Source organism: Schistocerca nitens, chromosome 3 (genome assembly GCF_023898315.1).
Source record: "Schistocerca nitens isolate TAMUIC-IGC-003100 chromosome 3, iqSchNite1.1, whole genome shotgun sequence".
In the NCBI taxonomy this organism is placed as follows: Eukaryota; Metazoa; Arthropoda; class Insecta; order Orthoptera; family Acrididae; genus Schistocerca; species Schistocerca nitens.
In genome coordinates, this window is record NC_064616.1 from 867,361,722 (window position 1) to 867,374,548 (window position 12,827).

Genomic DNA, 12,827 nt, shown 5'->3' on the forward strand with positions numbered 1-12,827 from the left:
AGAAGAATTTTACAATAAACTGAATGACTGTGAAATAAGTGATGAAGATTATAAACATGCCAAATTAGTTTGGGAAAAATTCAACATAAAAAAATCTTGGTGAATATCATGATCTGTATCTTAAAACTGATGTATTGTTATTGGCTGATGTGTTTGAAAATTTTAGAAAAACTTGTATTAAAGCATACAGTTTAGATCCATCTTGGTATTTTACTGCTCCTGGTTTATCTTGGGATGCAATGTTAAAAATGACTAAACAACCACTTGAATTATTACATGATTATGATATGATTTTGATGGTTGAAAAAGGAATTAGAGGTGGTATATCTCAATGCTGTAAAAGATATGTTAAAGCAAATAATAAATATATGAAAGATTATGATGTTAAAAAGGTATCAAATTATTTGGCATATTTAGATGCAAACAATTTATATGGCTATGCTATGAGTCAATATTTATCATATGGTGAATTTGAATGGGATGAACCAAATAATTTTGATTGTACAAAAATACGTGAAATTTCAGATACTGCTAAAATCGGATATATTTTCGAAGTAGATCTAGAATATCCAAAAGAATTACATGATTTACATAAAGATTTACCTTTAGCTCCTGAGAATAAAATTGTACCTAACACTAAAGAAAGCAAACTGTTGACTACTCTAAATGACAAGAGTAATTATGTAGTTCACTACAGAAATCTCAAACAATATTTATCTCTAGGAATGAAAATAACAAAAATACACAGAGTATTGAAATTTAACCAATCTGATTGGTTGAAAAAATATATAGATTTAAATACTCAAATGAGGATGCAATCGAAGAACGATTTCGAAAAAGATTTCTACAAACTGATGAATAATTCAGTATTTGGCAAGACAATGGAAAATATAAGAAACAGAGTAGATATAAAGTTAGTTTCAGATGGTGAAAAATGTGATAAATTAATAGCTAAACCAAACTTCAAACAAAGAACTATATTTAATGAAAATCTTGTTGTCATTCATATGAATAAAACAAAAATCGTATTTAATAAACCAATCTATGTTGGAATGAGTATACTCGATTTATCTAAAGAACTGATGTATGATTTTCACTATAGAATAATGAAACCAAAATATGGTGAAAATATTGAGTTGTGTTACCAAGATACAGACAGTTATATCTACAATATAAAAACAGATGATTTCTATGAAGACATGAAATCGATGATTGACTACTTTGATACAAGTGACTATCCAACAAATAATATTTATAATATTCCACAAGTAAACAAGAAAGTTTTAGGAAAAATGAAAGATGAATGCAATGGAAAAATAATTGAAGAATTCTGTGGTTTAAGAGCAAAAATGTATGCTTATAAGGTTGGCGATAAAATAGAAAAAAAATCTAAAGGAGTTAAGAAATGTGTTGTTAAAAATAAAATAAGCTTAGAAGATTATAAAGATTGTTTGTTTAACAACAGAGAACAGTACAGAAGAATTAATATGATTCAAAGTGAAAAACATGAAATCTACACAGTCGAAATAAACAAAAAAGCATTGAGTCCTCACGATGACAAAAGACATGTTCTGGAAAATAAAATAGATACATTACCATACGGACATTACAAATTGTAGACAAATATTTGTGTACTAAATTTCATTATTTGTCGTCTTTTATATACAGTTTTTATAGTAAATACTGGTACTTCATTATTACTTACAGAATATTGCATTTACATCCACTTTCTGTACTAATTTATCGATGTTTTTGAGACAGTGGCATTGAAGTTATCTTTGTACCGTTCGTCTTTATTAGTTGTGTTTTATATGCCGTTTTTATAGTAAATTTACTGTTTTTGTATTGTATTTCATTTTTAGGAACAAAAATATTGCATTTACCTCTATTTTCCGAGTTATTTTATCGATGTTTTTGAGATTGGGGTGGGGTGGGGCGGTGACCCCAAATACTATCTACTCTCATTGTTATTTCCATCTGGTTGTGTCAGCAATGACGTAATGAGATTCATCTTCCTGCAGTCTAAGGTACCTGCAATTATCGATCATATATTGTTGGGAAGTAGTGTTCTAGTCTTGTTCTTCAGGTTATCAGTAGTATCGCAGGATCAGTCAGTTTCTATGAAGTCCTTATGACGACGGTGTTTTGTCCCCTCAGCCATGGCCCTGACTATATATTTACATCAGCATACTAAGGATTTTGTAGAGAAAACATATGTACCGGGTGATAAAAGTCAGTATAAATTTGAAAACTTAAGAAACCACGGAATAATGTAGAAAGAGAGGTAAAAATTGACACACATGCTTGGAATGACATGGGGTTTTATTAGAACCAAAAAAAAGTATTGCTAGACGCGTGTAAGATCTCTTGCGCGCGTCGTTTAGTGATGATCGTGTGCTCAGCCGCCACTTTCGTCATGCTTGGCCTTCCAGGTCCCCAGACCTCAGTCTGTACGATTATTGGCTTTGGGGTTACCTGAAGTCGCAAGTGTATCGTGATCGACCGACATCTCTAGGGATGCTGAAAGACAACATCCGACGCCGGTGCCTCACCATAACTCCGGACATGCTTTACAGTGCTGTTCACAACATTATTCCTCGACTACAGCTATTGTTGAGGAATGATGGTGGACATGTTGAGCATTTCCTGTAAAGAACATCATCTTTGCTTTGTCTAATTTTGTTATGCTAGTTATTGCTATTCTGATCAGATGAAGAGCCATCTGTCGGACATTTTTTGAACTTTTGTATTTTGTTGGTTCTAATAAAACCCCATTTCATTCCAAGCATGTGTGTCAATTTGTATCTCTCTATCTACATTATTCAGTGATTTATTCAGTTTACAAATTCATACTGACTTTTAGATCACCCAGTACGTGTGGCCCTTACACTTTTTATTTACAAACTCTTACATATAGCTGGATATATGAACATGCTTAAATAAGAATGTAGTTCACTGCCTGTGTGTGAGAAGGTGAGTTCACACATGTTGCCACATATTGATGCACAGCTCTATGCCAAGCTGACAACACTATATTCATGTTATGTAATAAAGAAGGCGTACCAAGTTTCAAGATAATGCGGTAAATTTTAAAAGGAACAGAATTAAAGGCAGACAGTTCAGAGACCATCATCTACTGTCAGTTCTGTTTGGAAAATTCTGGAATTCAAAATTTAAGAGCTACCATGCTATCCGGCTATTTTATAGAACATAAATAAAGTGCAGAAATACTTATAGAAAAATTGGGATCGTTGTTAGTCTTCAACTGACAACAATATAAATACGCTCCTGGGTTGGGTTGGGTTGGCTCTGAGCACTATGGGACTCAACTGCTGAGGTTATTAGTCCCCTAGAACTTAGAACTAGTTAAACCTAACTAACCTAAGGACATCACAAACATCCATGCCCGAGGCAGGATTCGAACCTGCGACCGTAGCGGTCTTGCGGTTCCAGACTGCAGCGCCTTTAACCGCACGGCCACTTCGGCCGGCAATACGCTCCTGGCCATTAAAATTGCTACACCAAGAAGAAATGCAGATGATAAACGGGTATTCATTGGACAAATATATTATACTAGATCTGATATGTAATTACATTTTTACGCAATTTTGGTGCATAGATCATGAGGAATCAGTACCCACAACAACCATCTCTGGCCGTAATAACGGACTTGATACGCCTGGGCATTGAGTCAAACAGAGCTTGGATGGCGTGTACATGTACAGCTGCCCATGCAGCTTCAACACGATACCGCAGTTAATCAAGAGTAGCGACTGGCGTATTGTGACAAGCCAGTTGCTCGGCCACCACTGACCAGACGTTTTCAATTGGTGAGAGATCTGGAGAATGTGCTGGCCAGGGCTGCAGTCGAACATTCTCTGTATCCAGAAAGGCCCGTACACGACCTGCAACATGCGGTCGTGCATTATCCTGCTGAAATGTAGGGTTTCGCAGTGATCGAATGAAGGGTAGAGCCACGGGTCGTAACACATCTGAAATGTAACGTCCACTGTTCAAAGTGCCGTCAATGCGAACAAGAGGTGACCGAGACGTGTAACCAATGGCACCCCATATTATCATGCCGGGTGATACGCCAGTATGTCGATGAGGAATACACGCTTCCAATGTGCGTTCACCGCGATGTCGCAAAACACGGATGCGACCATCATGATGCTGTAAACAGAACCTGGATTCATTCGGAAAAATGACGTTTTGCCATTCGTGCAACCAGGTTCGTCGTTGAGTACACCGTTGCAGGCGCTCCTGTCTGTGATGCAGCGTCAAGGGTAACCGCAGCCATGGTCTCCGAGCTGATAGTCCATGCTTCTGCAAACGTCGTCGAACTGTTCGTGCAGATGGCTGTCGTCTTGCAAACGTCCCCATCTGTTGACTCAGTGATCGAGACGTGGCTGCACGATCTGTTACAGCCATGAGGATAAGATGCCTGTTATCTGTACTGCTAGTGATACGAGGCCGTTGGGATCCAGCACGGCGTTCCGTATTACCCTCCTGAACCCACCGATTCCATATTCTGCTAACAGTCATTGGATCTCGACCAATGCGAGCAGCAATCTCGCGACACGATAAACCGCAACCGCTATAGGTTACAATCCGACGTTTATCAAAGTCCGAAACGTGATGGTACGCATTTCTCCTCCTTACACGAGGCATCACAAGAACGTTTCACCAGGCAACGCCGGTCAACTGCTGTTTGTGTATGAGAAATCACTTGGAAACTTTCCTCATGTCAGCACGTTGTAGGTGTCGCCACCGGCGCCAACCTTGTGTGAATGCTCTGAAAAGCTAATCATTTGTCTTCCTGTCGGTTAAATTTCGCGTCTGTAGCACGTCATCTTCGTGGTGTAGCAATTTTAATGGCCAGTAGTGTAATTTTGTAGTCATGAATGGTGCTGGCTGGGCACTGCTACCAACGCTCCAAACAGTTTCGGAAAAAAATGTTCCCTTCGCCGCCCGCACGGAGCGTATATAAATAACGAGGTGTCTGCATCTTACTAACTGGCAGCTTCCCCTCTGCGTGGAAACACGCGAAGTTTGTTGCCATTTCTAACCCTGGTAAACATACAAGATTCGCGCACAATTGTAGGCCGACAAGCCTTCTGCCAGCCCTTTCTAAGGTTTCCGAATGGCTGTGCAGACAAGTGAAGGATGAGCGCCTCCTTCCGAATGAGCACTTCGGTTTCCGGAGGGGGCACTCAACCCAACAACAGCGACATAGGTTGGTTGAGTAGCCAATGGGAGCGCTGGACCGTAGAGAGTACCTAGGGGAGGTACTTTTTGACGTGTCCAAGGCATTCGGCAGCGTGTGGCATAACGGCCTCCCGTACAAGCTTCTTGTAGTGGGGGTACCGGTGTCACACGTCCGCCTGCTCAAAACCTACCTAAATGACCGCACTTTTCACGTTCGAGCACACGGAATTCTACGGAAAGACGAATACGGGTGAGAGTGCCGCAGGGGTCTGTTCTCGGCCCCCTGCTGAACACTCTATACACGTCTGCCATGCCGAAAACTCCAAGTGTCGTGTTGCGCTTTATGCATACGACACAGCGCTCTTTCTGCGCAGTCTCAGCGGGTACATAATGAGACGACGTCTGCAAGAAGTGTGCGATAACCTTGGATCTTAGGCGACTCAAGATGAATGCGCCTAAAAGCCAAACCCTGGTCGTTACCAGGAAAAAGCTTTCTGAAGATTTAGTACCGCTTCGTATCACGGGAGGCCCCAGCCGATGATCACGAACCAGGAAATACCTCGGCGTGACCCTAGATCAGCACATGACCTGGGGACCTCGCGTCCGCGAAGTAATAGGCAACGCGTTGGGTCGCCTACGCCCGCTTTACCCAATTTTAAACCCAACAACGACGTTACGCACCCAATGTGGATTAACACTATATCTGGCACTTATTAGGTCCGTTAAAGAGTAGGCTTCTATGGTATGGGGAAAGACTGCCCACATCCGCATTGAAAAACTACAGAAAGTGCAGAACAAAGCTCTCCGCCTTGCTCTGCACTTACCCAGACACTTGCCCACTAGGGAGCTTCATGAGCAGGCTGGTGTTCCCACGTTAAAGGACCGCATCAAACAGATCACTCGCCAGTTCTATGAGGAGGCGCAGCGATCTGAGAATCCACTAATAGTCAGTCTGGTCAGCCAGATACATTGGCGCCCAACCACAAGGTGGCCGAACCTATTGCGTGAATAAAACGCATAATAAGAGAAATAGTGTAACAAAACCAGAATGATACCTTGAGCAGACAAATCAAAAAGAGAAGAATTAAAAAAAAAGAAAACGAACGAATAGAGCAGTTAAGTAGGAAAAGGACCAAAAGTGCGAGAGCTACAAAAGAAAAGAGATCCACAGATCTCCTAAAGTCAGTCAGTCAGCTGTTCGCGTCCGTTTAAGCCTCGGATGGCGTTATAATGGCTGACGTTATTGTGTTTCGGTCGATTGATATGTTGCGTATATGTTGTGAAACTATGTAAAAGTTAACTTGGATTCAGAATTCTCCATATTCTATTTAGTATGCTGCCCGCTATATTATAGAAAACAGCGGTAAGTTATTCTCCACTTTTAAGGCAAGCAGTTAACTTTCCATAAATGGGAACAACGAGCAGAAATCGTTCTGAACTGTTTCGTGTGCTGAGAACAATAGTACAAGCTTTAATGATTTGCTTACTTATTCTTGTGCATGTGGAACAATGTTTCGATAAAAAACAATAGACCTTTATCGTCGTAGTTCCTGACCCCTTAGTATTATAGTTAGACAATGAACAACACGTTCGCCATCGCTCTCTGGATGACCGCGTGAATAGTTTTCAGATCATTGTAAAAAGCTATGGTATCCCACAATCGCATAAGACTACCAAACATTTCAGTTTACAACCTAGAGAACAAAATACAATAATTATTACACATCGCCCCATTCGCTGTCTTAAAAAGTCAAATTTATATGTGTACAAGTACTGAAAAGCATTTTTCCTCTTTAAGAGAAGAAAATAAAAGGCCACTGATGATGCTGAAAGTTCAGTGGAACTTGTCTGGGAAATAGAAGAAAAGATAAAATTATGTTTTGCTCAAGGTAGATCCCCTGCAAATACAAATCTATTTAAATTGTTATCAGTATATGCATTTGTACATGGTACTCACCTTATTTAAACCTTCAGGATCCCACCCATAAAGAGTTTGAATGAGATTCAGACAGAGATCCTGCGTAGGTTTGTCGTCCCCACAAGTCTTCTGCAACAGCGAGCAAGATTCTTTGGTCGTTGGCGGAACTCTGTATATGCGCGCTCGCTGGAGGAGGCTCTGTGGGCACAAATAAGGTAGCGCTATGTTTAATACTGACACATTTAGGTTTTGACGACGTAATTTTTTATGTCAGAGTGGAACCATTATCTATGAGTCTGTAACAATATCACGAAAGCAGTGGCTGCACCACAATACTTACGCCAGCAATCTCTGACTTCACTCTGTCATTGAACTTCCAGGATAGACGGGCGTTAGCAACTACAATTTGAACCTGCTATCGTAAGTTTTAACAATGTTGACTGTTAAAACTGGCGGATGAACTTGCGTGTTCGTGTTCTGCGCTGTTGCAATTGTATTCAGCCGTGCAATTCGAACACATATATTTCTGATACTTAATTGTATACTGTTTGAAAGCAGGCTTAAGTGATTTTATCAGGTGCACTTCGTGCCTTGGTATCGTCCCCCTGAATGGACTCGCTATTTAGCTGGTTCCATGAAATCAGATACGAAAACGTTCTGTGGAAGAAGGATGAAGATCGGGATGCTCAGTTACTAAAAACGTTTTGTGTTTAGAGAATGACAGAAGAGAACGTACCGTGCACCTACAAAAACATTCAGTATACAATGTCAAGGTGAAAAGTTCTTGGCTTGACGAATTTGTCTATAAAGTGATAGTATTCATAAATTGTTTCATCGTGATCAATAACGTGGTCTGCGGAATAATTTTGTTTGTATGGCTATTTGAATTTGTCATGATTTGTTATTATGAATAATCTCTCACAAAATTCTTTGTTTTGAATGGTTCCTCGCTAATGAAAATTGATCCAAAGTTGATGAAGTTACAGGAGTCTACTCCTTGGTTTTCAATTGTAAAGGAATAAGTGACTGAATTAAAACGTGTCTGCTCTTCTCGTGAAGATAAACCATGCGGATGACGACCCAACCTTGCACGGCTGCTACTGCATTTATCGCGATTCTCTTGCCCAACGTAAAGTCCCGAGCGACTGGAAAAAAAGCGCAGGTGACGCCTGTAGATAAGAAGGGTAGAAGGACGGATCCTCAAAATTACAGACCAATATCCTTAACATCAATTTGTTGCAGGTTTCTCGAACATATTCTCAGTTCGAATGTAATGAATTTCCTTGAGACAGAGAAGTTGCTGACCATGCATCAGCACGGCTTTAGAAAGCATCGCTCCTGCGAAACGCAACTCGCCCTTTTTTCACATGATATCTTACGAACCATGGATGAAGGGCATCAGACGGATGCCATATTCCTTGACTTCCGGAAAGCGTTTGAATCGGTGCCCCACTGCAGACTCCTAAGGTACGAGCATATGGGATTGGTTCCCAAGTAAGTTCTTAAGTAATAGAACCCAGTACGTAGTCCTCGATGGTGAGTGTTCATCGGAGGTGAGGGTATCATCTGGAGTGCCCCAGGGAAGTGTGGTAGGTCCGATGTTGTTTTCTATCTACATAAATGATCTTTTGGATAGGGTGGATAGCAGTGTGCGGCTGTTTGCTGATGATGCTGTGGTGTACGGGAAGGTGTCGACGTTGAGTGACTGTAGGAGGATACAAGATGACTTGGACAGGATTTGTGATTGGTGTAAAGAATGGCAGCTAACTCTAAATATAGATAACTGTAAATTAATGCAGATGAATAGGAAAAAGATTCCCGTAATGTTTGAATACTCCATTAGTAGTGTAGCGCTTGACACAGTCACGTTGATTAAATATTTGGGCGTAACATTGCAGAATGATATGAAGTGGGACAAGCATGTAATGGCAGTTGTGGGGAAGGCGGATAGTCGTCTTCGGTTCATTGGTAGAATTTTGGGAAGATATGGTTCATCTGTAAAGGAGACCGCTTATAAAACATTAATACGACCTATTCTTGAGTACTGCTCGAGCGTTTGGGATCCCTATCAGGATTGAGGGAGGACATTGAAGCAATTCAGAGGCGGGCTGCTAGATTTGTTACTGGTAGATTTGATCATCACGCGAGTGTTACGGAAATGCTCCAGGAACTCTGGTGGGAGTCTCTGGAGGAAATGAGGCGTTATTTTCGTGAATCGCTACTGAGGAAATTTAGAGAACCAGCATTTGAGGCTGACTGCAGTACAATTTTACTGTCGCCAACTTATATTTCGCGGGAAGACCACAAAGATAAGATAAGAGAGATTAGGGCTCGTACAGAGGCATATAGATAGTCATTTTTCCCTCGTTCTGTTTGGGAGTGGAACAGGGAGAGAAGATGCTAGTTGTGGTACGAGGTACCCTCCGCCACGCACCGTATGGTGGATTGCGGAGTATGTATGTAGATGTAGATGTAGAACGCTGATGAAATGCTTAGGATGGTATTGTACGACGGGTGCTTAAAGCTAACGCCTTAGGAGTATCACAAGAAAGGAAATCGTATACAGATTGTAAAGGATACCTGTTTACAACGTACCCGAGTGATGTAGGGGAAATCAAGACGAACAGTTTTATATGAGACACTTGGAATTTATCTAACCGCAAAACAATCTCAAACTGGCCTATAAAAGCCATCTAAGCTATAGCGCATGCATACTACGCGATATTTAGAATATCTTTTCGCCTTCTTACGCCACTGGCTTAGGCGGTCACACTTTTTATTTTTTTGTTTTGTTAACATTAGAAATATAGTTTCCCATGACCAAAATGAAAGAAAAAAGACTTCTGTAGGTTGTGTGAAAACTAATTGCCTTTACAAGTCCACCTAAATCCAACCCTCCCAAGCAAAGCAGTCTCTCAGTAAGACGGCTAGAGAAACAAAACGGCTGAATTGATTTATAATGAATAATTCCAGGTAAGCTGCTCATAATGTTTCTTCTTAACTACAAGCTTATTTCGGCTATAGCGCCATTCTTAAGTAAAAATGTAGATGTTACATTTAGTGAGTCTACTTACTTTTATAAAAGTTGCACATAAAGGGCAGTATACGTATATACATAAATCTAGTTGGAATAGGTACCTATATTGCATCAGTGACTAAACTGTCGACTGTCTATTTGTTGCTACCTTGTTATATTCATGTAAGTTCCATTTTTATCTAATATTTTTGTAAAATACTTTGGACGGCTAGTTCGACAGTTTATTCTCGTTTATGCTTCATGTTTACAGGGTAATCTTCGCTATTCAGTGATGTTAGTTGTATTTCACTGATATTATAATTTTACTATTATTTGTATCTATGGTTTTTTTATTTTTTATTTACTATATTTTTTTATCCGTTATCATTTTTCAAAGGTCAGTAAAATTTTCTAAATAATTTTTACATTCGAGATCGATTTGTTCATTAAGGATGTCGTTTGCATAGTTTTTTGTGTGTATGTATATTTCTGATTCTTCCAAGATGTTCATGGTATGTCCTTTTGGTATTCTTTGTAGAACTTGCTAGCATTTTCGAGATGTTCTGCTCTGTGGTTTTGGTTTTTGAGATGCAGGTAAAAGCTTGACTGACTGCTGTCACAATTTCTTGTGTTCTTTGAATCTAGTGCTAAATTCTATATCGGTTAAACGGCACGAAATATTAGCATTCACGGAAATGTTCTATACAAATAGAACTTACGTGATTATAGCAATTTGGCAACAAGCAGATAGTCGACAGTTCACTCAGTCATACAATATGGGCATCTATTCCAACTAGATGTAAGTATGTATGTAAACTGACTTTTATGTACATTTTTTATAAACGTAAGTAGACTCGACAAGTGTAGCATCTACAGCAAGGGCGCCCATAGCCGTTGGCAAAGAGAGGTGCCCCCCCCCCTCTCCCAACCCAGCTCACAGGGAAGGAAAAAAAATATTGATATCAAGTGTTTTTCTTTTAAAAAATGATTTAAAAGTCGGTGTTACGCAGGTCTGTAACATGGTTGAAACTGGAAATTTATTAGGGCTACTTACAGGTCACCTTTTACCTTTCAGAACATTAAAAATGCTTCATTCTTCCCGCTTTGTCCCCCCCCCCCTCTTCTATAAACTATCGCAGGGGCGCTCTTGATCTACAGGTTTCCTTGAGAATGGCGCTGTAGCCGAAACAAGCTTTTAGTAGAGAAGAAACATTACTAACTAAATTATTAGCTGCTTACCTGGAATTTTTCATTATAAAAAGACATATTATGACGTATTCTATGCTGCGGACCCGACCCAAAAAATATCGATTTCATTGTTAATTTCAAACAATTAAAATTCACAAAGCTATGAGGTAAACTTTCACAAACACCAGTTTTACAATTTGTAAGTGAAATAACAAGGTGCGTTTAATACTCTATGCGAATTTTGTTTTAAAAAAAAGTAACGAGTTTCAGACGGTTAATTCTGACGAAGCTGGTGACGTAAGAGGGCGATTGGATATTGAAAACATCGCTCGGCGCAAATGCGCTACAGTAGGTGGTTTTTGCAAGCCAATCCTAGGTTGTCTGCTGGCTTGGTAGATCACAAGTGCCCTACATCAACTTGTTCGTCTGGATGTCCCTACACCAATGTGGTACGCTGTAAATGATTATAGTTTCCACCATGTATTTTAAATGACGAAATAACTACTAGAAAACTTAGCACACGAATTTCTCAGCAAATTATCCCATTTTAAAACAACTGCAACCGACTTCTTGCGCCGATTATTTACTGTGGGTGAGTCGTAGGTACACTATTCCAAGCCAGAACAATACCACAGTCAAAGTATTTCGTAGAAGCAGGCTTGTGCAGATCTAGGTATCGGTTCACTGGGGGGGGGGGGGGGGGGGGGAGGGCACAGATCGTTACATTCTCCCTGGAATACATCTTGCCATCACCTCCATTTTTAACATGCCACATACCTATGGTTTTTGTGATACCAGTGAAATACATAACACGCCTTATAGCAATAATAATTTGATTACAAAAAAATGGCTCTGAGCACTATGGGACTCAACTGCTGTGGTTATCAGTCCCCTAGAACTTAGAACTACTTAAACCTAACTAACCTAAGGACATCACACACATCCATGCCCGAGGCAGGATTCGAACCTGCGACCGTAGCAGTCGCACGGTTCCGGACTGCGCGCCTAGAACCGCGAGACCACCGCGGCCGGCTAATTTGATTACAAAACTATCTAAAATATTGTAATACAATAATAACTTGTTAACGTCAGTGCTCAGTAAATAGCTTTAGCTTAACTTTTAATAAATTGCAGTTGAGAAAAACACAGTGCTTCAAAACCATTCATCCCAAAATTTGAGAAATACAAGTGTCATGCACTTGAGTTAGGTACTACATTAGAAGAAGCTCGCTAAACTCTGACAGCATCATAATTTACCTGAGACAAAGTCGAAAAGTACACTCATCATTATTAGTATTTCACTTAGCACTACGATTGTGAATTCAAGTCTGCAGACTATTTCACTGCGGGTGTGGAATCTGTCTACATTATTTCTCTTTTTTTTCCTTTGTGGAGGGTCTTTCACTTTCTGTGTTGCCTTACTCAGCTTCCTGTGGTTTGTCGATTCTGTCTATGGACTCAGGAAATCTACTAGTTTTTTTGTTGTTAGCAGGTATG

General features: G+C 40.0%; 1 protein-coding gene across 1 annotated transcript in view; it reads right to left on the reverse strand.

The window, feature by feature from the left end:
• LOC126249455 (lipase 1-like) overlaps positions 1–12,827 on the reverse strand; it is a 135,886-nt gene that overhangs the window by 49,096 nt on the left and 73,963 nt on the right. The window contains exon 4 of the mRNA XM_049951108.1: positions 7,166–7,324. Coding sequence (XP_049807065.1) covers positions 7,166–7,324 — 159 coding nt within the window. The remainder of the gene's footprint in view (positions 1–7,165; positions 7,325–12,827) is intronic.